Raw genomic sequence first — 27899 nt, 5'->3', positions numbered from 1 at the left:
CATCCGCCACGCTGGTGTTACATGTGGACTAATTCATATTTTAAAAGTAAACTGTCTCTACACATTTTGTTTTAACACAGGAGAATGGATCATCATCAAACCTTTTACTTCACCATTTAAAAACAATAAATAAAATGCTAACAGGAGGTGGAGCTGGAGGAGTAGAAGATGCTGTGATTTTCATTGGGAATGACACAGAAGGACACAATTAGAAATACGTTTATTAGAGGGACCGTGCAGGTAGGACGGTTTGGAGACAAGGTGAGAGAGGTGCAATTGAGATGGTTTGGTCATGTGTGGAGGAGGGACATGGAGTATAGCGGTAGGAGAATGCTGAGGATGAGGCCACAAGGCAGTAGGAAAAGAGGAAGTCCAAGGAAGTGGTTTTATGGATATGGTGAGGGAAGACATGCAGGTGGTTGGTTTGAAAGAAGCAGAGGTAGAGGACAGGGTGATATGCAGCTTATGGGAGCAGCCAACGCAACTGACACAGGTTTAGGATCTCGAGAATGACTTGTCAAAACGGCACGTCATAAAACCTGCAGTTTTCTTTTTCCAGCTCTTTGTGTGCACTCAAAATCTTGGTTTAAGGAAGCAGCAAACACTCGACCTGAATAAACACGGCAGTGTGAGCAATTATTTCATTAAACAATGTTCTAGTCATATTAAAGTGCTGTGACAATATCTTTAAAAAATCCCTCACACACACACACACACACACACTATCTTTCCCGCACACTGTTGGTTTGGAATTTTGTTTTTTCTTTTTGTAGAAGTCATCAAAGAGACAGCACTAGGAAGCCATTTATTTATTTATTTTTATAATAGTGAAAGTGAGCCAGCATGTTGACATCTTTTCTCTCCCTGAGGATTGTGAAGTGCTGTAATGACTCAACGTAGACCTCCCAAGTACTGCAAAGGCTTCTGTGTGTGTGTGTGTGTGTGTGCGTGTGTGTGTGTGTTTTATAATTTAATCCTTTAGGTCTTTTAGCAAAACGTTCCCAAAAAAGCTGTGAGGTTTTCTCTGAGTGGAATTAATTCCGAAATAATTAAAGGGTAGCAACATCAGAGTTGATTCTGGTAACTAGCAATAAAGACATAGTTAGAAAGCACTGTATCAGTATTCACGCTGAATAATTTACTTTTAATTCTAATGAACCACTTTCCTTCACATGCTTCCTTCTGGCATGTTTGCTAATCACAGCAATACATTTAAACGTTCAGATGTTAAAACATTTAGCAGTGCAAAGAATAAAATGTACAGCTTTGTAAAACATATAAGTTGCTAGCATATGCAAGGTGGTTGCTAGGGCATTTCTGTGTTCTTTCTTTCTTTCTTTCTTTCTTTCTTTCTTTCTTTCATTTATTTATTTATTTTTTATGTTCCATCTGGTTGCCAAGAGGTTGCTAGGGTGCTTTTAGGTGGATGCTAGCACATTGAAGTGGATTTCTAGATGGTTGCTTTGCTAGCCCAGGTGGTTGTTGTGCTGTCTACTACAGTGTAGCTAAGTGGTTGCTATGCTAACCTATTTGGTTGCTATACTATTATAAGGTCCTTGCTATGCTAAACCAATTGGTTGCTACACTTACTCAGTTGCTATAGTGTTGCTATGATAACCAAAGTGTGGCTATGTGGTTTGCTATGGTGCTGTTAAACACTTGATATGCTAATCCATCTGGTTGCTAGGGAGTTGCTGTGTGGTTGCCATGTCTTCAATGGGCAGTCAGTTATTAGAGTATTGCTATGCTAAACAAATTGTTTCCTACAGTGTGTCTAGACTGGTAGATTGGTAAGATACCCTAGATGGTTGCTAGGCTAACCCAGCTGGTTGCTGTGGTGCTGCTAGGTGGTTGCTATGCCAACAAAGATGGTTGCACTTGTTAAAGTTCAACACCACAGAGATGCACAAGCCACTCACAAGTCAATGTAATCTACACAATACACTTCATTAAAAATTGGCAACACATTTGAAAGACCAACACACACAGCTATAAAGGAACTGCACACTGTTACCAAAACAGAACAAATCATAGTGACTCATTTTGCTATCTTTGTTTTGAAAAAAAAAGTATGCTAATACACACATACACACTTAGCAAATGTCAGCAGTTACATTTAGATGTATTCATTTGGCAGATTCTTTTATACAAAGCTACAGTTTGAGGAAAAGTAACTGACATTCCATCATTCACTTTACAACAAGTGCAGAAAATACGCCATCTTTCATCTGTGACAGTTCAGATCAGTTCACACCCACATGCAAGACAGAAAAAGAGAATAGAGAATTTCAAAGCACCTTTTTTGTGTTCAGTTTCGTTTTATTTTTTGCCTGCTGAACATATTTCCATTTTTGCTTGACCTAGCCGAAAATGTAACAGTTGACAGTCAGGGTCATTTCTGAACCTATGAAAAACCGAGAATAAAATTCTCCATTAAAAATGTTTCATTAAAACTGTTAAACCAGGTGCTGTAAATTCATATCACGGTTTTAATTACCACAGTGCATAAATTCATAAAACATTGTTTCTAATACTCATTCTCTGCGTTCTTGGTTTAGACCACAATTACACAGAGGCAAAGACATTGCCCGCAGTGGTAGCGTGTAAACTTTTTCACCTCATGCTTTTTGGGTAATGGTGACTCAAAGTGCTTTTCATTCTGGCCCAATGTTCTCTTCTCATCGGAGAACAGAACGCAAATCAAAAGTCTTACTTATCAAAGAATTGGTACCATGCGTTCCCACATGCTTTTTTATCTTTCTGCCCCTTTAAAGAAAGAAAAGTACTTTATACGTCTTACTTTCACAACACAGTAAAATTCTTTCTTCACATATACCAGCAATGTTCGGAAGCTGGGGTCAAAGCACAGGGCAGCCATGTTACAGTGCCCCTGGGGCACAGAGGGTTAAGTGCCTTGCTAAAGGGCCCCAAGAGTGGCAGCTTGGTAATACCAGGGCTTGAACCCCTAACCTTTCGATCAGTAAACTAGAACCATAACCACTGAGCTTACTTTCCACTTCCTCCCACTGGTAACTTCCCAGCTCATAGTTCATCCGAAAAACATTTATTTCAGAGAGTAGAGATTTTCAGTGTTCAAGTCTTTTGAACTAGTGAGCAGTCTTGTACACACTGCAAAACACACTGAACATCATCTTTCTAACTTAGATAATTATACAACACTCTGTGTTGTCTAGTGTTTATTATACCGGTCACTTTGAATTGACTGATTTTTTTCCCTAGTAGTTTTGGTCAAGAATTAACACACATCATCCGATGCAGCAAGATGATTAATGGATAATCATCTATGTGACATTTTTGGAAGTTAAAAATCCATTTCCAGAGATAACATTTAATCTTTTTTTTGTATGTATTTACAGTCCTATTGTTTCCTAGAAATCCTTCAAGATATTTTCTGGTCCATTGTAAACCCCCCTGTGAGGTTTGCCACTCCCTATGACCACCTCTGTTACACTAAACTAGCTTTTGAATCTAACTTCTAGACCAGCTGAATTCTGTGGAGGAAAAAAAACCCATGAGGGGCGCATTTAATATGTTAAGCATGACTCTAAACACATTTTTACAGAGAGACAGGAAAACACATTATGTAAGTACGATTTTGTGTTTATTTAGAAGGTGCATTATAACTAAAGAACAGAACATACTATAGAAACAGAACCTGCTCTGATACTACCGACATTTCAAGAAGCATGTCACCTTTTATCTTCAGTATACTTTCAACATCACATTACAAACCTTTTCTTTTATTCATTACATTTATTTCAAAATCTAAAAGCTGCTAAAACATCCCATAAATCGTTATGTTCAACAGGGATAACAGCTTTTTCTGATTTACAGATACTATGCCAATTTCGAGATTTAGAAAAAGATTTGATTGCTGATTTGTCTATCTGGCATGTGGAATCAGTGTGTTTCTGATCAAGAAGCGTCCAGTACTTTACACAGTCTATTGGTCAATGCACAGTAAATATACAGGTCTCCTTTTTAAGGCAAAAAAGCGAGAATTTCTCTAGAACAGCTTAGTAGTAGTCGCCCACTGGCTATACTTTTATTCATTATTAATCAGATCTGCACCCACCTCTGGCCTGAATGATTTCACAGGTACAACCACAAGCCATACTTTAGAGGGCTTTTTGTAGCTCTTCTAGGGTCAATGCTCAGCAGAGTTCTGTTTGCTTCCTCAAACACCAGGGACAGGTTCTGGAGCCAGACATTATTTGCAGTCTGCCTGTGTGCCAGTTAACTTCTCTACAGCTTCTTGTACAAATCAACTGCCCTCCAGCCAATACCAGCAGGACCTAATGAAACTACTCCAGCTTCAGAAAGCAAAGCATGCTTGAATTTTAAATTATTTTTTTTGGAAGGTGACCAGAGCGCCTTGCGTTGTCACACAACAGATCCACCAATTTGTGTCCAGTCAGCATGTTCTTGAAGTTTTACTCCATCTTTTTTGCAAATTTTTTACTTAGGAAGGTTTTGTCTTTGACATTTAGAATAGACTGTTGGCAGTTATGTGATCTGTGCCTTACCAAAGTCCAACCACTCCTGTAAAGAATATTTATAACATCTTCAAAATCAAAATAAATGTTCATTAAATTGCCAGTAAGCACTTTTTTTTTGCTTTACAGAAATTCTGTACCATGTTGTGATCTGAAAGCTTACTTCCAATTTTTGTGCACTGCATACATGTAAGTTCTTGATGTAAAAAAAAGTTGCTGCAAAAATGTCGACTGTAATGATTTGCAAATCTCATAAATCCAGATTTTATTCCCAACAGAGCATCGAAAAACATCAAAAGATTTAAACTGAGGAAATTCTCATTTTAAAACAAAGTTTTGAGGACGAGGCAACAAAAAGCTGGAAATGTGACGTTATGTTCTCAACATCAAATTCTGAAGAATGAATATCATCTTCAGTATAGACTATCAAAATTCCAAGAATCTGGAGAAATAACTTTGCACAAGGGACTAGAGCAAAACCCACTATTGGATGAGAATGATCTTGGGGTCCTCAGGGACCACTGCATTAAAAACAGGCATGATTCTTTGATGAAAGTCACTGAATGGAATCAGAAACACATCTAGACTACAGATCACTGCCTGTTAACACAAAAGGAGGAAGATGTTGCATTTCTGAACAGAAGGTTGTGAGTTCAAATCCCAACCCCCTAAGCCGCCACTGCTGGGCCCTTGAGCAAGTCCCTCAACACTCAACTAATATAGATAAATGTAAGTCGTGTCTGCCATTAATTAATTAATTACCATTCATGTAAGTGTAAACAATTTGCTGTGTCATCCACAAATGCTGCTGTGCAAAGAAGAAGCCATATGTAAACATGGCGGAGATTCTGCCGTCTTCATTTAACATGACCTGAGACAAGTGGGGGGAAAAAAAAAATTGTCTGGCCAGATGAAACAAATTTAAAAACCATGGATGCAGAGGAAAAGAGAAGAGGAACCACCTGGCATCTCATCAACGCTCAGTTCAGTAGCCTGCATCTCTGATGGTATGGGGGTGCATAATGTGTGCATGGAATGGGCAGCTTGCATATGTGCACAATCATTAGAGCAACAAATGCTTCCAACCAGATGAGGTCTTTTTCTTTTTTTTAATTTCAATACAACGTTGATCAACTTCTGCAAGTTGAAATCACATAAAAAGCCAAAAACTACAGAATTATGACACTGAAATTATTGGCACCCTCAATTGCCTGCATCTAATGCAGTCAGCATTAAAAATATAAAATGAGAAAGACCTCTTTTCATGCGAGTCATTATTTATTTATTTATTTAGACAGAACACTGGTAGAATAGTGCCATCTGTCTGTGGATACATTGAACATACTGAGATGTTCCCTCCTGGACTTCCAGTGGATGAGGTAATGGATTTGGAATTGGAAATCTAAGATGATGAGCTACAGATAAAAAAAAAAATAATCGAATAGTGCCTGGATTTTAACCAGTATAATTTTTATACACTAATATAAACTGCTACATTTGCTTAAAAATGCAATTGCTATAAACAGTGTGGATTCAGTCATCCATCAGTGATCAGACGATAACCTCAACAATAATGGAACTGTAATGAATGGATTCAGAGTCTGCTTTTTTTTTTTCCGCAACTGTTCTCATTGGCTTGCACACTGGGAAAAAAAGGTATAGGGAAGTAACTGGAACTGCAGTTTTTACAGTTTACACTATTTTAAAATCCAGCAGGCAGCAGTTCTGAGAGATCGGAAGGCAAACATTGCGGAAAGCAGCTTAAATAACCACTCTTTTATAGCTATAATGCGTAGAAAGTCTTATAACACTGAAACCTGAAGGAGAGGGTTAACAAATGCAGACCACACCAGGTTCCAATCCTGTTAGCCAAGTTCAGGAATCAAATTCTATAGAATGTACAGGATCACCCAAACCAAAAAGGTGAAGATCTAAAAAATAAATAAATAAACAAATAAATAAATCAGCTGGAACCCTGGAGCATTTTGGAGCAACGTGCTTTCAAATAGAAACAAAGCTATGAACCTTATGGAGTTTAATGAAGAACACTATGCAGTCATGAAGCACCAAAAAATGATCTGAAAGAAAATGATCTTGAACATAGCCAGTTATCTAACATTTCTGAGGTAAGGATTTGGATCCATTGCTTCCATTTTGAAATAAAATGACTAAAATTGTTTAAATATCAATAAAATGTCCAAGCACATGATCTAATTCATACACAAACAAACAAAAAAAACCTATTATTTTAAAAATTATTTTATTCATTGATATAGTGACATACCTGAATTGAAAAGAAGAAAAGTGTGAAGATCTAATATTCAACTTAAGCTGTGTTATTTAAAATATAAGAAAAACTCACTGGTGTGCCTTAATAATAATAATAATAATAATAATAATAATAATAATGATAACAACAATAATAATAAATCTTCTATTAGTAAAAAAATACATTTCAGGGCACGTAAACAGCATTACAAATAAACGTGATGCAGAAGCAGAGATCCGCGCTTTATCAGAAGAGCGTTTAACTCGAACTCGGCACTTTCCTCTTGGTTTCAAAATAAAGTGTAAAAAGGACACTAACCATAAAAACACATTTAGACATTAGTGTGGATAAACTTATTTAAAGGAGGAAAAAAAACATTACTTTTACTCTCATGTGACAAGTTTGCAAGGCTTTGAGATATAACCGGAATATAAAGTTATTTTTCTTTGCATTTATTTATTTATTTAAAGTTTTTTTTTTTTTTTTTTGCTTTCCGAAACGTTTCTTTTCTTACAAAACCATAAAGACATAAAAAAGTCAAGAACAAAGGCCAGGTTAGCTTTATATACAGCAGGTTTTCTTTGTCGTGTCGGAAATCGTGTGCATAGCAGGTACACCGAGATCTGTGTGTGTGTGCGTGTGTGTGTCTCTGCGTTTCAGGTTTAGACGCACTGGCAGAACTTCATTTTGTAGCTTTTATCGTATATAACTTAGAACGAAAAGACAAACACACAAAATTGAAAAAGTTGAATAAGGCATCGCGCTGCTTTAGGAGTGTGTGTGTGTGTGTGTGTGTGTGTGTGTGAGTGTGTGAGTGAGAGAGAGAGAGAGAGAGAGAGAGAGAGAGAGAGAGAGAGAGAGAGAGAGAAAGAGAGAGCAGGAGTCCTGAGTCTGAGACGTGCATAGATCTTCACAGCGTGGGCAAATTTGTGCTACATTTTGAAAGTTTTAGTGTTATTGTGTTTGGGGAGATTTTCAGGGGAGAGCAGCACCGATTCACATCAACGTTCTGTGCTTTATTTCACATACGGTTTCTTTACTTATTTCTAATCTCTAAGTCACAGCCCTTCTCTTCTGTGTTACTGTGTTTTATTTCTACACTTCCTCTCATCCCTCAACACTTACTGTGTGTGTGTGTGTGTGTGTGTGTGTGTGTGTGTGTGTGTGTGTGTGTGCATCTCACTTTACTAAAAGCTCGATCACCTTCTTCATATATTACAGTCACTCTAAATACTGCGGTGGGCATATGGGACAGGTAATAGGAGCAGATCTTGTAAATCCTGGGGGAAGAGTGCGTTTTTGTGTGCAGTCCAACGAGGAGATAAATGAGAAAGAGGAGGAAAGAAAAGATGAAAAAGAGAAACAGTACTTTAGATTACATCATATTGTCTCTGGATCTAAATATTATAAAAAATAAAATGCAGACATCCTTCATTTTTCATTTTCAAATTGTTAAAGAGCTCACTTCACTAATGGCAGTGTGTGTGTGTGTGTGTGTGTGTGTGTGTGTGTGTGTGTGTGTGTGTGTCTCTCTAAGTAACAGGTTTCCCCTCAGAAGTGGTCGATAAGCACAGACACGCAGTTTGCTCCAACCAAGTAGTTTGGATCTCCAGGAAGAGATTTATTCTGCCAGTTCTTGGGGTCACCTGGGGAAAAGAGAGAGAGAGAGAGAGAGAGAGCAGGAGTCCTGAGTCTGAGACGTGCATAGATCTTCACAGCGTGGCAAATTTGTGCTACATTTTGAAAGTTTTAGTGTTATTGTGTTTGGGGAGATTTTCAGGGAGAGCAGCACCGATTCACATCAACGTTCTGTGCTTTATTTCACATACGGTTTCTTTACTTATTTCTAATCTCTAAGTCACAGCCCTTCTCTTCTGTGTTACTGTGTTTTATTTCTACACTTCCTCTCATCCCTCAACACTTACTGTGTGTGTGTGTGTGTGTGTGTGTGTGTGTGTGTGTGTGTGTGTGCATCTCACTTTACTAAAAGCTCGATCACCTTCTTCATATATTACAGTCACTCTAAATACTGCGGTGGGCATATGGGACAGGTAATAGGAGCAGATCTTGTAAATCCTGGGGGAAGAGTGCGTTTTTGTGTGCAGTCCAACGAGGAGATAAATGAGAAAGAGGAGGAAAGAAAAGATGAAAAAGAGAAACAGTACTTTAGATTACATCATATTGTCTCTGGATCTAAATATTATAAAAAATAAAATGCAGACATCCTTCATTTTTTCATTTTCAAATTGTTAAAGAGCTCACTTCACTAATGGCAGTGTGTGTGTGTGTGTGTGTGTGTGTGTGTGTGTGTGTGTGTGTGTCTCTCTCTAAGTAACAGGTTTCCCCCTCAGAAGTGGTCGATAAGCACAGACACGCAGTTTGCTCCAACCAAGTAGTTTGGATCTCCAGGAAGAGATTTATTCTGCCAGTTCTTGGGGTCACCTGGGGGAAAAGAGAGAGAGAGAAAGAGAGAGAGAAAGAGATGAGTGATAAACCCCCTTTTCCACTTTGGGCCTTTCTTTGGGTCATGATTTATAAAGACACTCGAGTAAAACTCACCTGGCCTCTCTAACATCATGCTAAAACCTTACACAACATAATATATTAGCATATCATTTGAATATTTAAATGGCCTGTACTGGGACAGCTTTCTAAAACTGCACGTAGTGTTATAAACCACACATTGTATACACAAATAAATCCCTTATTTCTATTTTATACCACAGCTGCATTCACTGCTACTCATGGCTTTTCATTTGACTATTCACTTTAATACACATATACACATGGATTTTCAGCACACTGCTGGTCTTAGCTCTTGTGTTTTGGTAAAGATGCAGACACTAGGAATGATCTATGTAATCATTTCCACCGTCATTGTATTTAAAGCTTGGAAAATTCATCCTAAATTCATCCTATACAATTGTGTGCCTCCAATTTTGTTGCAACAATTTGGGAAAGAAACCACGTATAAATGGAAATGTCAGGTGTCCAAATACTTTTGTCCATAGAGTGTATATATCCTGGAGGGAAAGTGAGCGAGGCATCCGTGGTGCCAGTTAATATTGGAAAGGTGCCAATCATTCTGAATCAATGTCACATGACTTGGGACCGGAGGGGGAAGAAATTTGATGTATGGTTTAGCACAACGGTAAATGGTAATGACTTAGCCATGATCATCACTAATGTGCTAACAGTTGTACTGGGCTCCCTCCATAAGGTTATTAGAGCTCTGTGAGAGGAAGATAAGTGTCTCCAGCTGGATGGTTGTGATGCCTCAAATCTCTGCTAGACTTACGGCTCCGTTTTTTAAATGAGGGATAATTGGCAGCTAATGTACAACTTCCAGCTAATTCACAGACCAGTCTTAAATACACTGTATATGAAAGAGAGAGAGAGAGAGAGAGAGAGAGAGAGAGGGTCGGGTGGGGTGGGGTGGGTGAAAGAAAAGCCACCCGCTTGCTGTAGGCTCCTGCTGAAAAATTAAGCAAAAAAAAAAAAAGAAAGAGATCCAACATAAACAAAGAAAAGGTGGTGTACACAGTTTCAGTGAAATGCATGATGAAGTAAAAAAGGTGAACATGCACAAACTAAAAGCAGTGAAAATCAACCAAAAATTGGGAATAAGAATCAAAATGACAGTAATGATAGAAGAAGAAATTGCATCTGCTTAATGAGCCACCAGCTGAAAAATGAAGACATAAGAGTAATGAGTAAAAGAACAAATGATCCCATGAAAACCGTGAGCAGCTGCACTCATGAGAAAATAAATCAAATCAACGTGATGAAACAGATTTTGCCCCGTGAACCGAGCAGAGCCACACCGAAGCCCCAAAAGCAGAGAGATTAGAGAGCGGCGTACCCGACGAGGAGTCGGAGGATTTTAGAGCAAAAGACCAACCATCAGGAGTCATAGACGCACAGTGAGGAAGACGCAGCTCCACCGGCTTCTGGAACTTCAGACCATGTGGACCACACATCACCAGGGGGCTCAGGAGGGTTTCACCTAAACACACACACACACACAGTTTAAAACATCCCTTTTCTGATATTCAGTTAAAACACTTTTCATGCCATGTTCATAATATAATAAACTATTCAGAAAATTGTGTCTTATTGCCATTAGCTTCAAAATGGTTTTTATTATTATTATTATTATTATTACGAACATAAATGCTTAATGTAAGTGTCAGTGGTATACATCACTAACAGTGAAACCGATTAGATATCCAGATTTAAAACTGGAAGACTGGGTACAGTGTAAAAGTTGTTTTTTTTCCTGTATTTTTGTAAGTGCTTCAGCATATTTAATATTTGTATAGTTTGAAAATAATCGGGTGAGCAGCAATAAAGATTTTGGTTTTACATTATTGTTATTGGACATGAAAGATAAGTTTCATGAACAATAAATTCATATCATAAACATTTGTTTTTTGTTCATTTTTTTACGATTGCAAAATGAATGCAAACTCTATTTGCCATAAATATATTATATGTTAGCCTTATCTATTGTTGGAGCCACTCATACAGTGCATCTTAAAATGATTCACTTTTCCACATTTTGCTACATTGCAGCCTTATTCCAAAATGCATTCAATTCATTATTTCCCTCAAAATTCTATAAACAATACCCCATAATGACGATGCGAAAGAAGTGTGTTTGAAATCTTTGAAAATTTATTACAAAAAATTAAAAATAAATAAATAAATAGAAATCACAGTCTTTGCTCAGTACTTTGTTGAAACACATTTTGGGACCAATTACTGCCTCAAGTCTTTTGGAGTTTGATGCTACAACCTTAGCACCTGTTTTTGAGCAGTTTTCTCCCATTCTTCTTTGCAGAACCTCTCAAGCTCCATCAGATTGAGAGGCTCTGCCATTTTTAGATCTCTCCAGAGATGTTCAATCTGGTTCAAGTCTGGGTTTCCGTCTGGGCCACTCAAAGTCTAAGGTCCAGAGCACTCTGGAAAAGGTTTTCATTAAGGATGTCTTTGAACAGTGCTGCATTCATCTTTCCCTTAATCCTGACTAGTCTCTCAGTTCCTGCTGCTGCATGATGCTGCCACCAGGTGATGAGCAGTGCCTGGTTTCCTCCAGACATCCTTTAGGTACCTTTTGGCAAACTCCAGGCGGCTTTCTTGAGCCTTTTACTAAAAAGTGGCTTCCGTGTGGCCACTTTACCATACAGGTCTGATCGGTGGAGTGCTGCAGTTCTTCTGGAAGTTCTCCTCGCTCCACAGAGAAACACTGGAGGCTCTTTCAGAGTGGCCATCGGGTTCTTGGTCAACTCCTGTCTAAAGCCCTTCTCCCCCGATCGCTCAGTTCGACTCTAGGAAGAGTCCTAGTGGTTTCAAACTACTTTCATTTACGGACCTTCAAATGATGCAGAAATTTGATGCAGACAGTAACTTGGACTTTATGGCTTGGTTTGTGCTCCGACATGCACTGTTAACTCTGGGACCTTATATAGACACGTGTGTGCCTTTCCAAATCATATCCAAATCAACTGAATTTACCACAGGTGGACTCCAATCAAGTTGTAGTAACACCTAAAGGATGAGCACCTGAGCTCAATTTTGAGTGTCAAGGCAAAGGCTGTGAATATTTATGTACATGTGATTCTTTTCAATACATTTGCAAAGATTTTAAACAAACTTCTTTCATGTTGTGATTATGGGGTATTATTTGTAGAATGCTCGAAATAAAGCTGTAACAAAATATGGAAAAAGTGAAGCGCTGTGAACACACTGTCAGTAGGCAGCTGACTGGTCAATCATAAGAGGTGATTGAGGAGACTTTCTTGGTAGCCATTTAAAATGTGCAATAATAATAATACTAACAACAATAATAAATAATCCATGTGTAAAGTAGACACTGCTGTTATTAATATTTGTATGATGTTGACTATAATTACCTTTCTCCTTGTCGAGTGGTGGCAGAATGCTGTTGTCCCGGCACACTTTGAAATAGATCTCCTGCTCAACACCCTCGGGAATTGCCCCCTGGGGTATGATGATGCTCACGCCTGTCTCTATGGAACTCAAAACCCCGCCGTTCGAGTTGAAGATGCCTCGCGCCGTGGCGACAACCGTGTGCATATCTTCATCATCATCATCCTCCAGAGCGCTGGGGCTGAAGAGGACAGAGAGAGAGAGAGAGAGAGAAAGAGATAACAGCAGTTTAGAGAATACACACTAGAAATGAGTGAACACAGATTTGTAACTGTGCTGTGTGTCAGACCTGACAGGGATGGCCTTGGGTACGGCGTTGATGTTGTTGTTCTGGTACTTTGGTGCGCGTGGGAACGTGTCAATGCTGCCATCCTGATCTGTGGGCTGCGTGTGTGTTTTAGCTGGGCTGCTCGACGGTACTTTGACAGTCATGTCATTGGGCAGGAGATTGTGGTTAAACTTGGGGCTGTCGAATTTGCGCTCGAAGGGCCGTGCCGAGGCCGTGTAAGGTTTGGGGATGTTGTAGCGGGTGTAGCTGGAGGGCAGAGGAGCACCATGCCATTCACAGGAGATTTCTCAGGGAAAGTCTTTTGGGGAAGGTAGGAGCTTTGCACCGTTTCCTCACGACCCAGGGGCTTGACTTTGGGAGAGTTGAGGGGTTCTAGAGGTGGTGTTGGAGCTAGAAACAGCAAAAGAGCAACAACAAAACAAATATATAAACATTTTTAGTACCTACTACTATAGGTTTTATTTAAAGATTTAATAACCTCAAGAACGTTATCATGTAAATTAATCACTATTTAAGAAATGAAGAAATGCTAAGAAAGTCAAGCCTTTTTTTTTCTCTCTTGTTTCCATAAAGAATGTCTATAATTAAAGAATCACTTACCAGCAGGTTTGGGTAGAGTAGGAGGTGGAGCAACTGGGGTTACCTGGGGAACAGGACTAACCTTCTCCTGTGGCTCAGTCCTACTAACACACACACACACACACACACACACACACACACACACACAAACTTGATTCAGAATAACTAATCATTAATTTTCATTAAGTCAATCTTTATTCTGGTCATCAGATCTTGAGTGTATACTGTGTATGTATAGACACACACACACACACACACACACACACACACACACACACACACACACACACACACACACAGAGTTGCTAATCCAGCTATTGATGTTTTTGGAAGGAAACCCCTAAAAACCCCACACAGACAAGTAAAAGGTTAACAATATTGGAAGTTTTTTTATTTTTTTATTATAAGCACTTAAAAAAAATAATTGTGGTTACTTTTTAGTTTAGTGAAAGTGTGTACGTGTGTATGTATGTATGTATGTGTGTGTATATGTGTTACCTGGGGTAGCTGTTCACCGGCTGGGGGGGGAGTTGTGCTGGTTTGCTCACAGGTTGTGGTTGTGGTTGTGTTTGTGTGGGAGGCTTGGTGTCAAAGCTGCGACGATCGAAATAGGACAGCTGCTTCCTGTAGTACTCCTCATCCTCGTCGGGGTCGTAATGATTGGCCCGAACGATTTCGCTGGGTCTCGACTGGGGCTGCTGAGGCTCAGGGGCTCTGTGTTACATGTGTGTGTGTTAGAGAGACAGACACAGTTATGAATAAAAGCAGCATTTATTTAAAAGATCTAAAACAATGACAGTTAATTGATTAATTAATTTGAATTGGTAATAGTCCCTATTTGATGTTTCCTTCCTCTATACCTGAAGGTCTTCTCTTGATCAAGGCTGTTCAGAGAGTTCGCTTTGGGCACAGAGGCTGCTCCTGGTTTAGGGACCATGTCCACTGACTAAGTGAGACAAAACAGGAAATAAAAAATGACAGAAAGATGTAAATCAATTTTGAATATGTTTGGAAAAGGAAATGTGCAGCAGGATTTAATATCTTAAAAACATTTCAAATGATTTCCTTTTGCAAATACACATTTCAGGTTTGTAAAAACTAAGGTGTTTCTTAAAAATGCTCATATTTGTTATTTAATAACGTTATGAAAACGATTTGTTATATACAGCGGTGAACGAAGTACACAAAAGGTAAAGATACAGTAGATCAAATATTACTTCAGTAAAAGTAAAACTGCAAAACTCTCACTTGGGAAAAAGTACAAAAGGGTTTGCCTTCGAGATGTACTTAAGTGTCCAAAGTACTATGATTTATTTAATAGAAATATCTTAATAAGTCAAACACTGATATCTAAAACTATGATCATGCCCTTCCTTCCAATTTCCTTTGAAACCAAATGAAATAACAGGATTTGACAGCAAGCAGTTTCAGTTTAAGGTCTATTTGTGTTATTGTTCTCAAAATGTTCTGCTTGCTGCTGAACTGCTGCTGAACCGTATGTTCATGTCAAGTGAGGTTGTTTATTTCTATAGCGCTTTTCACAACAGACATTGTCTCAAAGCAGCTTTACAGAATTTAACAGTTAAGGTGAATGGTGTGTATTTATCCCTGATGAGCAGCCGTGGTGACTGTGGCAAAAACTCCCTTAGATGTAATGAGGAAGAAACCTTGAGAGGAACCAGACTCAAAAGGGAACCAGTCCTCATTCAGTTGACATCAAGAGTGTGATTATAGTCTTTAAACAATACAGAACACTGGAGAGTAAGAACTAACATTTACATTTAGATTATGAGTAATGATCTTTCTACAGTCTTATACAGTCATTCGTGGTTATAAAACCAGGAGCTACTGAGCAACTCATAAAATTGCTGAACATTTGCGATCATCCTACATCCAACACCAGCTTCTCCATGCCAGAGTCTTTAAATACTCAAAGAGGTCAAATGTCCAAACTACTCATGAAGTGGGATCCAAATGGCGCTGGAATGTCTCTAGATGGTTCGGGATGTTTGCTGGGTCGGCATCTACTTCTTTAAAGATCCATCTTCATGATTTGGGAAGTATGATCCCATGTGAAGTAGATACAACCAAACGGTAATCAAAACAAGATCGGCTTGGTGCGTGCTTGACCAGTTGAGTTTTTTATTCACTCATGAATAAAAAGGAACGACTAATTTTCCACAATATAGCTGCGTATTTCCAAATGGAAAAAGCTACTTAAGTACAGTAACGAATAACGTTTACTGTGTTCCTGTTTACCACTGGTTATGTTATTTACAGCTTCAAAATGCTTTAAGAAAGTAAACATGCTTTGGAAGAAAAAAAAAAAAAAAAAAAAAAAGACTGTAGAAAGGGCATTAATCTTACATTCCAGTGCTATTCGGCTCTTTTTTGCGGTGAATGTATCGGTCATATTTTTACACTTTGTAAAAATGAAGAAATGTCTATAAAAAAAATGATGCTGGCTTCAATCGAAGGAGGAGCATGCAAACCATCACACTCAGTTTAAAGACGAAGTAAATCATGGAGAGCCGTATAACGGCAGTAATACTGCGAGTGCTGCACTCACCTTTAGTGTGGTGTCGCTGTTCTCTTTGGCGCGGTCCACTGACACGGAGCGCTTGTTTTCAAACATTTTCACTCGCGTCAGCACCGACTGTGGCTTCAGCGCCGGGTCTTCCCCTGCCTCTGGTGGTGGGGGTGGGAGGGGCTTGTTGATTGTCTCCGCCTCTGCTGGGAGGGGCTCAACTTTGGGTGGGGGTGGGGTGTCCGGGTTCACGTACCCTTTAGGCTGAGTGTGCTTCGGAAGAGGCGCAGCATCGTAATACTGTTCTGGAGAGCGAGATGCAGGAGGAGGGAGGGGTTCCAGGTCGTAACGAGTGGGCAGGTCTTCATCATGCCGGACAGGCGAGGGGGCCGGCTTCCCGTAGCGCGGTCGTGCTGGGCTGTAATCAACCTGCCTTTCGTATCCTGGCCACTGCTCTTGTGAGTTCGAGTCATAGTTGCGAGACTTGGCGTCTCCGTAAGGACCATCGTAATGATACGGCTGGTGATCGTAATCTCTGTATGCCATCTCTTCCTGGTAAAGGGGCTGCTGGGAGTTGTAAACAGGATGCTGCGTTAACCCGGGGCTTGCACGTGCTGCTGGTTTGTCATTGTAGATCTCCGTCTGGTACATCTGCTGTGAAAATAAAAGAATTACGGATGAGCGAAACGTGGATGCGTGACAAATTCTGTACATTTTTTTTTTTTTCGGAATTTGAAATCGAGCAGGTCAGAAACCGGAGGCAGTTAATACGCATTTATGGCTGAAGGATGAAGCTTTAGAGTCGGAAGAAGGAAAAGACCTGCAATAGAGGAGACTAAGAGTTTGCCGTTATTATTATGAACATGTTCAGAAATCAGAAGCAGCAAAGTGAAGATCATATTTCAAAAATGCCAAAAAAGCAAAGACCAGAAACTATGCAAGAATATTGATGCAGGCCACAGAAGAGCCTCAGACTACATCAAAAGACACGAAACAAAGCTTTTGACAAGTAGCCCTGAGTGAAAGTGCAAATACTGCACATTGTAGGCGGACAAAACAGAACAAGGCTACCTTTCAAAGTCGCCATAAGAAATATAAAATAGAAACAACAAATTGATTAGTATATATAAATACATCCACAAACTTGCGATCACTATTCGCATTTGCATCAAAGGTCATGATAAGTAGAACATACATGGGGGTCATGCAAAGGGGTGCAAGCATTTAAAAAGCCTTATACACTGCTGCTCACACCAAGACACAACATGCACAGAAATGATTCGAGTGCAGTGGGCATGCAAAGAAAAGGATTAAGAAAAGGCACCAAAGCTATAACGGTGCTCAGATCTGTGACCAAGAGGCTTGTGAGGTACCTTGGGCTCTGATTGGCTGGGCTCAGGAGCCGGGGGCAAGATGGCCGCCCCCGGTCCGGTGCTGCCCTCCGAACTCAGAAGCGCTACATTAAGGTGGGCAGCAGGGGGCGCTGGCTCGGGAAGAGCGGGCTCTGCTTTCTGTGAAGGTGGTCACAAACGTTTAATACAGCATGCTCATGTTAACTCCTGCACAGACGCATTCCTCATTTATGATGTCATTTAATTTTTTTTTTTTGTAAAGGGAGGTGAGGTGAATGAAAGCAGTCATGCACTGAGTGCAGAGTCTACAAATGGACAGCTTTTACATTTACTTTTAATTCTAGCATGGGGTACATTATTTTTTCTTTTTTTTGCATTTGATTTCGCAGAAACACTGAATACGAGATAAATACACTCGATATGTCTGACACAGATTCATCAGGTCATGCACATTAAAACTGACATCGTTCGGATATATACGGTTCAGATACAGCTACATAAGGGTGATCCACCACAGGGGGGCGACGACGATAATGACATTGATGAGGAAAAACAAACAGGAGTCAGAAGTTACAATTTAACATTTAAAAGGGAAAAAAAAACCCACAATAAATTTCATAGATAACGTCAGTATTGCTTTTCTATTTTCTGGGTTCATAATCGCCTCCACATGCCCTTCCTGAGGCACAGCATGGCCTCCAGGCAGCAGGGAAAGTGTGCGGCTCTAAGAAACGCTACCTGATGTGACATGGGCGTGTTTTTGAAGGTGGCCGGTTCAATGCGTGCGAGAGCATCGTAGCTGGGTGGAGGCTGTTCGATAACAGGCTCTGAGGATCGACTGATGGCCGGACCATGGTGCGGCACCCCGTCGTCATTTAAAGGCTCGTCATTCAGTGGCTCGTCCAGCTCATGGTCCGTGTAGGTTCCACCCTCTGTGTCCGTGTCCTCGTAGTCGGAGGTATGGCGGCTGTCCGTGCTGTACATGCTGTACTCGCTACCAGGGGCTGACAGGTACGACAGCCGGTCATCATGAATGTCCAGATCGTCTTCAGACGCCCCATCCGCCTGGGAGAGGGAAAACCGAAAGATGGAGGTCATAAGAATTAACATATTGAAAAAAAGAGGAAAAGAAAGTAATAGAAAGTAATATATCCCACATTGTCGGATAGAACTAATACATAACTGACTGGTACATGTACCGTTTGTGAATAAATTAGAAACCCAATGATATAAGTTGAGCCCAACCTTGCCCTCAGAAACCCAGACCAGCTGATTCTGCTGCTGCTGGATCGTCTCCTTCAGCGCTCCATACCAGCCTTCATTCATGTTGTTCATATTTATTGTGGCTGTAAAGACAAAAAAGAAAAGAATTTAAAAGAGGTAGATTTATTGCTGTTCTGTAAATTTATTGAGACAAGACACTAGGGGGCAGTGTTGCACTAATAACACAAAGGTCAGTGCAACTGGCTGGGGAAGGACGAAAAAATATATACAATACACAATTTTTGGTGAGATAGGGAGCATCACGTTGTGCATTTAGAGGTAATCACTTCACAATATAGGTATCTGCTGCTACGTTCTTTAACTCTAAGAAATGTAGATGAAAATGCATATCGTTTGCTGACCGGTAAACAGGTGGTGGTTATTCTTCCTCAGTTTAAGGGCTCGTTCATACAGCTTCCGAGCGCTCTTCCTGGACTCGGGGCACAGCCTTGTCCTCATGTTCTTCACGCCCTGCTTACTGTCAGGGTTCAGGAACACCACGATGGGGTACCACTGAGCATAGTTCAGCCTGTCCACAGCATTGGGTGTGATGTCTAGCACAGCATGTTTGTCCTGCACACAACACACACACACACACACACAAAACAAGAGATTAGAGATGGGTGATAGAAGGGAAAACAATTATGACACTGGAAGGCTTTTTGATGATACATGACATGGCCCAGTAGTGTTGACTGATTTAAAGAAACATACAAAAAAAATAATAATAAATAATGCCACCTCATTAAATGGCAAAAATACATTTAAAAAATATTTTTATAAAGAAACTTACATGAACAGAAAATTTAAATAGATAACATTTAAAATATGTCTATTGTTACCCCAAAATCATACTGACATAACCTTGCAAAAATATCGTGCTCCTCCTGTTTACAAACTCCTGTTTGTAGAATCAAATGTCCAGGGTTTCAGAGCTTTACCTGATCCAGGATCTACATGATTAGGACTTGGGATTTAGTTGGACCAGGGTCCAGCTCCACCGCTTGGCCTTTTGATTTAAACCTGAACTCCAGGTGTAATTTGAAGGCTAATCAATCTGCTTCAGTGTACATGCACCCACCTTATCGATGATCTGCTTGATAGTGTGAAGGCGAATAATTCCAGAGCTGCGCTGGTCCGTTCCTGCGTCTCGGGGCTCGCTTTCTGCAGCACGCAGCAGACAAAAGACAAAACACGGTCACACACTTAACACCCACAACCAGTCGCAGTTGTGTTTCGGCTTGGCATCCGCAGAGAGACGCTGTCCACTCACACTGATCTACGATCTCAAAACAGATCTTCTTTAAAGTTAGAGGAGTGAGAGATACAACAGAACCGGTCTGGGATCAGCCGAATACAGGCAGCTTCCACACACCCACACCCAAAGTTACACACACCCACACAGATCAGAGTGCATAATGAAGGTGCACATGCGGAACGCATACACAATTTGGATGCATCCAGACCTCTTTGTCTGTTGTGCATATAAATTTCATGCTCCCCGTTCGTGTAATTGCATTACTAGGTGTGTGTCTGTGTGTGTTTAATACGGCAGGAAAAACAGCCTAAGTTTAGGATGTTACCAAGTGAGATTTCATCCTTATTATTTGGGGTTTATTTGTTGAAATCAGTCAAATTGACTTTTGTTTTGTTAGCGTTCGGGATTTGGTTCAAACTGCCTATGATTAGTCGGGAAAATAAACAAAAACACTTGTAAAGTTTAAATTGGTCCACTAGAACAATTTCATGTATTTGTCAAAAAGACAGTGAGAGAAAAAGGTAAATAAACCTCTCAAGTACATGCAGGAATCATAAAAAAGCCTGGGCAAGGAGAACTTGAATCTGGTGCTACTTAAAATATTATTATTATTATTATTATTATTATTATTATTATTATTGTTGTTTAACGTTTTCTAGTCTCTTCTCTAAAATGCTTTGGGAATTTGTGCCGCACTACAGCTCTGTGTTCTGGTTCGGTTAAATAGCAGATGAGACTTCACATCCTGAAAGTCCCTGGAACAAATGTTCACTAACTGCTCAAAACTGCAACTATGTAGGTAAAAATGGTTTTTTTTTAATAAATAATAAACAGTGTAAGACTTTACTACACAGTTAATTTCTGTCAGCCAGAACAATCAAGGAAAGTTAGCCTTTATCCGATCATTACACACCTTTTCAAACAAAACATGCAGTCCTCAACAAGCCAAGCTCTATTCAAAGGAAAATTATTGGCACCCTTAAACTGATCATACAATCCTTATTGTATAAATAGAAAACCTGGGACACTTTTGAAGAGTGATTTCATTTCTGTAATGTTCCAGGATATTTCATCCTGATCGGTCATCAGGTTCAAATAAATTGTTTTTTTTTGTTTTGTTTATTGTACAAAAACTATTCTACAAAAACAAATTTAGTCAATTAAATTAGTCATTTCATGAAAAGTGATTTCATGGACATTTTACCAATTAAAGGGATTGTATTTGGTTACTTCTGGTAGACTTGACATTGGATATTTTTCTTTTAACTAGGTAATGACTCTGACCTGATCAAAATGAAAAAAAATCCATGCTCCTCTAAAAGACCTTGTTAGACATTGAGATGTGACTATGCTGTTACACTCCTTCTAGAAAAGAAATCCATTCACTTTTGATCACAGGGATGCCAATAATTATGAAACCAGTGACCAAAAATGTATAAACAAGTAAAATGAAAGAAAAACCATAGAACTCTCATAGAACCCTGCTATAACAATTTGTACCAATGTATAGATTGTAGTTCTCTTTATCAACACAAACTTTACATGACTCCATACACACTGGTACATATTGGCATATATAAAGTAGTTTGCTTTTTTTTTTAAGCATTTAGTTATTTAAATTTATTTCTTGCTATGCGAGGGTTGATGCTGTTTGACAGCATGGGGTAGAGGTCAAGAGTAACCACTTTCCAGAACAAACAAAAGAAATACATCAAGAAAATAAGACATTCTTAAAGCCATAAAGAACAGCCCATGTTTGTCTAATACTAATGATTAAGCAAGCTGATGCAGCGAAAGACATACTTTCCCCTTCTCCAGGGCGCTGTGTTTCTGCAAGGCAAAATACAGTCATAAAAAAAACATCTAAAAACAGTTTCCACACGTGGTGATTGGTTCAGATCCTGAGCGCATTCAGATTAATGAAAGCACAGAAAAACGTGGTTTTACAACTAAATGTAAAATGTGATTATAGATATTCACAGGTGTGTTATAGAGAGAGAGAAAGAAAGTGAGTGAGTGAGTGAGTGTGTGTGTGTGTACATATGCTAAACTCACTGGCTAGCTCAAACAGATCAGGCACCTCTCTCGCCAGTTTCTCTCGGGCGACGTCGGCGATGGGCCCGAAGACCACGACGGGCCTCAGGAACCCGGCTTGGGGAAGAGAAAATTGGGAAGAAATTATGTCACGATCTTCCAGGATTGTGATGCGAAAAAATTTTAAGACACTAAGGGATAAATTAACAATTTGCTTAAAATGGGAAAGACCAAAATTCCTGGAAAAATGGGGGAGAAAAACAGTTAGAGCCCACCCTACAGAAATGCACTACAGACATACTCTGTAACCGGATTAAAAATGTTTTTTGAAAGTCGAATGTTAGTAGAATGCTAATCACAAAGAGCTTCTGGAGTCTACAGAATCTACACACCTTCCCTCAGGACAACTCTTTCATATGCAGGGAATTTTGTCTGCACTGGCTGAGCGGATATGTCCTCCCGGCTTTTCCTCAGGTTCCTCTTGGAGCTGCGAAGTCCACGGAACCTCCAGAAATCAGCGATCTCCACCCGGTGTTTTGGGAAGAGTATACTGAACGCTGGACAACTGCTCGGCCCTGGAGATGAGACAAAAGTGATTGACGGATCCCACACTTTCAGATTCGCCTAAAACAGTGTTACTGTACATGGACTGAGCTGAGGTTCGAACCTGTTCTTGTTGGGGATGATGCCCCTCTCCACCTCCTGGTGGTTCTTGCCGATGCGGATGGCGAGCCAGGAGCCCAGCTTGCCGTTGTATAGTGTGTCCACCACCCGGAAAACTTCACCCTTGTTAAAGCTCAGGCCATATGGAGACTCTTTTTCGTACTCGAAATGGGTGCGAATGTAGAACGAGTCGCCCACGTCGGACTCGACGATCCGCCGGTACACTGCAAAAAAATAAATCAATGAATAAAACACACAAAAACACCCACCAGGTTGTTACAAGACATCGCTGTATTTACATTTTAATTAAATGTATCACATTTGTTCACAAAGATCCTGGTAAGAACCAACACGAGTGATCAGTGATAAGTTATTCTTACTGGTTAAACTGTTATTTAAGTTATTTAGAAAGACACCTTTACAAAGTGCTTCCTGGATTTTGAACTATTTTGAACAAAACATTTAAGCCAAATGATCCCTCGTTCATTTACAAACATTGTGGCAGGTGAGAAGTTGAACTTGAGCTTGTCTTCACCTACACGTGTTTATAATATATAATATATAATATAATACACACACACTCACACACACACACTCACACACACACACACTCACACACACACAAACACACACCTCCAATGCTGGCTTCCAACATGTTTTAAAGTTTGCTAATCAGTCCATGGAGGGCAAATAAGATGTTGCAAGTTGCTTTCAAATAAACAACTAGTATAAATAAACGCAAGCAGCTGCAGAAGAAATTTAACTTATGTGTTAAACCAATTAATTTTTCTTATTAAATAAAAGAAATCAGCTCTGCTTTTGGATCAAATACTGAAACTCTGTTCAGAATGTTAAGAAAATCTACTGGATTAAAATCGGGTCAACTCACCGTCCTTCTTCCTCTGGGCCAGGATGGTGACCTCTTCTCCCCGGGGCAAGTCCAGCAGAAACAACACTGCCTCCTCACGGATAATGTTGGCAAAGTCGACGTTGTTTACCTGCGAGAGCGAGAGAGAAAAGAGAACAGAAATCGGTTGTAAATTTTTATACACTGTTTCTTAAATCCAATGAAAACATTTTATTTTTTAAGTTTCATGAACTTTTACTAAACACATTGCAAGAACTTCAGCTTCAGCTCCTGGGACATGCTACCACACACAACAAACTATGTACCTGTAATACATATTCGGGTAAAGGGCGTGCGTTTTTCCTGTAAATATTTACAATACAAAGCATGTTTTACACCTCGTAATCCCTTTGCCACGATTTGCCAAGTCAACGTTTTAGTTTTAGTCACAAATCTATTTATTTCATTTGATTTTCTTTTCACTGTTTTGCATATGCTGACTTACCCTTTTTCAACAGAATTTCACCTGCCAGTATTTTAAATAGTGTTCAAATAAGCAAAATAAGCTTTCATTTTAAGAAGCACAAAAATAAGAGAGTAAAAATTGTTTTTTTTTTTTTACAATTCATGCAGATGTACAATGATAAATGTGAATAAAATAACATTCAATATTTTAGGATAAAATAAAAAAAAAGGCATGTGCTTTCAGAACATACATGCATCATTAGATGGATGGATGGATCGATGGATATCTAGAAAAAATTAGCTTTTTAAAACAAGAGAAATAGGGTAAAGAAAGAAGAATGAGGGAGTAAATTGATTCACAAGTTTGTGGATGGAAACCTGCTGGAAGCCTAAGTGCGTGTGTGTGTGTGTGTGTGTGTGTGTGTGTGTGTGTGTGTGTGTGTGTGTGGTTTGCGTGTAAAGCAGGGAAGAGCACTTTTCTGCACAGCATGACATGCTCAGACTCCGTGTAGGTGGTGTTCGCTCACTCTCAACATGTTTTATTAAAAAGTTTTCGGGGATAAACAAGACATAAATGAATCTTTCATTCACAGCTAGTGACATCAGTGAGACACCAAGGCATGTCTCGGCTGAACAATAAGTGCTGTTGTGTGTGTGTGTGTGTGTGTGTGTGTGTGTGTGTGTGTGTGTACACATTAAACAAAAGAGGTTCCAGGACCGGAGGGAACCAGGAGTCGAGTCATAGATGCAGTGTGTAACTCTTACTGCTGTATAAGGGGTCAAACAATGACAATTTTCTAATGAAGTGTGGGAGGCCTGATGCGCTCACACACACACACTCACACACACACTCACACACACACACACACACACACACACACACACACACACACACACACACACACACGTTAATAATACACGTTTTCTACTAGACTGTAAAACTAGCATTATGTGCAACACAAAAAAACAAAAACAACCTGGACACAAAGCTTGCTGTTGTTAGTAATCATGAAAAACAGAAACACATACAGTATCTTTTGTTTGAATGGTTTGGGTCTGAAGCAGAAGAGATTTGAATAACTTCACCGGAGTTTAATATAAACTGTAGTCTGTACATTGTTGGTCATTAGTAACTTACTACTCATTATTAATGAACAATAATGAACACAACTTTTTTATGCAAATGCATCTCTATTTACCATTTTTTTGTAACCACACACAGTCTCTCTCACTCATGATGAACTCGTGTTGTTAAATCTAATGACCTGCATGTAACTGCACTCTCAATGCGCTCCTTTAAATGATCTTTGTTGAATCTTTTTCATGGTACACTTTGGGGCCTTTACATGTAATTGGCTTAGGTTTAATGAATACATCAAAGGAGATAAAAGTGTTTCTTTTTCCTGTGAAAGGAGACTTTTGGGACATACTGCAGATCACTGGTTTATTATTATTATTACTTTTTTCTTCATTTTTAGCTATAAAAACACATCCAGCTCTCACCCTGAGTATCTGATCTCCCTCCTCCAGACCCTCTTTAGCAGCAGGACTGTCCTCCAAAACACCGGCCACGAAGATCCCCACATCATTTCCTCCTGCCAGCCTGAGACCCACACTCTCTCCTTTCCTAAATTTCACCAGCTTCATACTGGGTCTGTATATCACACACACACACACACACACACACACACACACACACACACACACACACACACACACACACACACACACACACACACACACCCTTATTATAATGATTTAAAAACTTAAAAAAGGTCATCAAGGGTAAGCATTCAGGACTTCAGCATTGTGTTATGTCTGTATTTACTATTCTGTTAAGTAAAGGATAAAAAAAATAATCAAACTATCAAGTGAAGAACAATTATGGTGAGAAACACTGATCAATTTTATAACATTGGTTAAAAAATGATTGAATTAGCTGCAGTCGTTTTATGTCTAAAGTTAAAAATTGTATGATGAAATATTTAATAAGCCAGACCAGTAAACCAAAAGTAAGTAAGAAAAAAGCAAAAAATTAAGGAGGGTGAAGAAAAAGGAGAGAGCGAGAGAGAAAAAAGCTAATAAAAGATGCAAATAGTAAAAAAAATAGATGAATAACAATATGGAAGCAAAAATAAAACAAAAAGAGAAAAAGAAAAAGATGGCAATCGAGAAGAAGCAGAAGAAATAAAAGGAGAAAAAAGGAGAAACTTTGATGAAGCAGAAGGAGGTAAAAAGAGAAAATACAGAGAATAATAAGGAAGAGGAAAAAAAAAACAGAAAAAGGTGGAAGTGATAAAAGAAAACAGTTAAGTGGAAGATGAAAGTGCAAAATTAACAGAGGGAAAAGTGGAAAAAGAAGAGAAAAAATGTGATGGATATGGAGAAGAAGTAAGAAAAAATATAGGTAAAAAAGAAGAAGAGTCCCATAGATTTGATTTCATGAATTAAATTAATGCTGAAAATGGTTTTATTTTTTGCTCCATAGAATGTGTACACAATTGCATGTGTATTGTTTATTAATACAAACCTATTTAAAACATTTTTTGATTTTTAAAGAAATTTCCCCACTGTGGGACGAATAAAGGTATATCTTATCTTAAACCAATCTCACAAACTGGTTCATTTCAATTCACTGATTAAACTATTTCATAAAATCAAATCTGTAACACCCTCACAAATTATTCTACATTCTACTTTGCCTTGACTTAACTTGCTTTTGAATGATCCCTCAACATCTACTTTACAGTTAAAATGATGTAATTATGCATTTCTGGAAATCTGAGTAAAACGTGTTTGGGGGGAAAAACATGAGTTTGGTCTCTTCTACTGTAGAGACCAGGGTGAGATTTCTGGTCCAATGTTCCATGTGTTAATTGACTCCTCCCACCTGCAGTATGACATCATAAATATCACAGGCAAAGTGAGTAAGATAAATAAATGAAAGTTACCGCAGGATGCTGTCATCATGTGCAGCATTGGGTACGGGGGCATCGGAGGGACTGACGGGCAAATCTACGTCCGGCTGTCCGGGTTGAGCGTATACTGGCTTCGGCTCTGTATACACACACACACACACACACACACACACACACACACACACACACACACACATACATTCATAGTTTAGAGACTAAAGGATTTTTTAAGTCTATTGTTACATTTATTGAGAACAGATTGCCGTATGAACATCTATTGTTTGCTCCATTGTTTGGGGGGGGGCTTCTGACCTGGCAGTGGAGGAATCTGCTTGTCGGTGTCCTCACTGTCAGGGACGAGCAACGCGTCTTCCACCATCTTCACGGGAGTGGACACAACAGGTGGCTTCGAGATCCGTTCCTCATCCCGACTCCTGTGACTGATACACAAAGACACCTTATGTTAATACTAATATTCATCACATATCGAATAAAAAAATCCAACAAAACAAAAAAATACATAGCTGAGTCACGAGTAAGCACATTTCTAAATCAGCTACTATATACTATATATATATATAATATAAAACATAAAATGATAACATAATAATAAAATTCAATTAAAAAAACTATACCTTATATAACAATAAAAAATCTCCAGGAAAAAAAAAAAAAAAAAAAAAAACACGTAAAAACGTGAAAGCAGGAAGAACAAAAACCCCCCAAAAATTAAAGAAGTCTGAATTTGATGAGGACATGATCAGAGGGACCTGACAATAGATAAGTAGGAAAGACAGAAAAAAAGTGTGTGTGTGTGTGTGTGTGTGTGTGTGTGTGTGTGTGTGTGTGGGGCTGTCTGGGATTTTTACATAACATACAAGCTGACAATTACACAGCAGTGTGTTGACTGTAGTGCTTCCAGTGCAGAAAAAGAGTTTGACACACACACACACACACACACACACA

General features: G+C 39.2%; 1 protein-coding gene across 1 annotated transcript in view; it reads right to left on the bottom strand.

Annotated features, from left to right (window-relative positions):
- Positions 1 to 8581: 8581 nt before the first annotated feature.
- Positions 8582 to 27899, bottom strand: part of tjp1a (tight junction protein 1a) — a 94999-nt gene continuing 75681 nt past the window's right edge. The window contains 23 exon segments of the mRNA XM_046841059.1: positions 8582 to 9228; positions 10649 to 10792; positions 12702 to 12919; positions 13028 to 13265; positions 13268 to 13417; positions 13628 to 13707; positions 14105 to 14320; positions 14467 to 14552; positions 16176 to 16787; positions 17507 to 17644; positions 18224 to 18550; positions 18731 to 18831; positions 19111 to 19321; positions 19830 to 19912; positions 21810 to 21836; positions 22062 to 22157; positions 22433 to 22557; positions 22559 to 22615; positions 22708 to 22927; positions 23593 to 23701; positions 25519 to 25669; positions 26967 to 27072; positions 27246 to 27373. Coding sequence (XP_046697015.1) covers positions 9134 to 9228; positions 10649 to 10792; positions 12702 to 12919; positions 13028 to 13265; positions 13268 to 13417; positions 13628 to 13707; positions 14105 to 14320; positions 14467 to 14552; positions 16176 to 16787; positions 17507 to 17644; positions 18224 to 18550; positions 18731 to 18831; positions 19111 to 19321; positions 19830 to 19912; positions 21810 to 21836; positions 22062 to 22157; positions 22433 to 22557; positions 22559 to 22615; positions 22708 to 22927; positions 23593 to 23701; positions 25519 to 25669; positions 26967 to 27072; positions 27246 to 27373 — 3718 coding nt within the window. The 3' untranslated portion in view covers positions 8582 to 9133.

Source organism: Silurus meridionalis, chromosome 26, assembly GCF_014805685.1.
Source record: "Silurus meridionalis isolate SWU-2019-XX chromosome 26, ASM1480568v1, whole genome shotgun sequence".
In the NCBI taxonomy this organism is placed as follows: domain Eukaryota; kingdom Metazoa; phylum Chordata; class Actinopteri; order Siluriformes; family Siluridae; genus Silurus; species Silurus meridionalis.
This window is presented reverse-complemented; position numbering and strand designations above follow the sequence as displayed.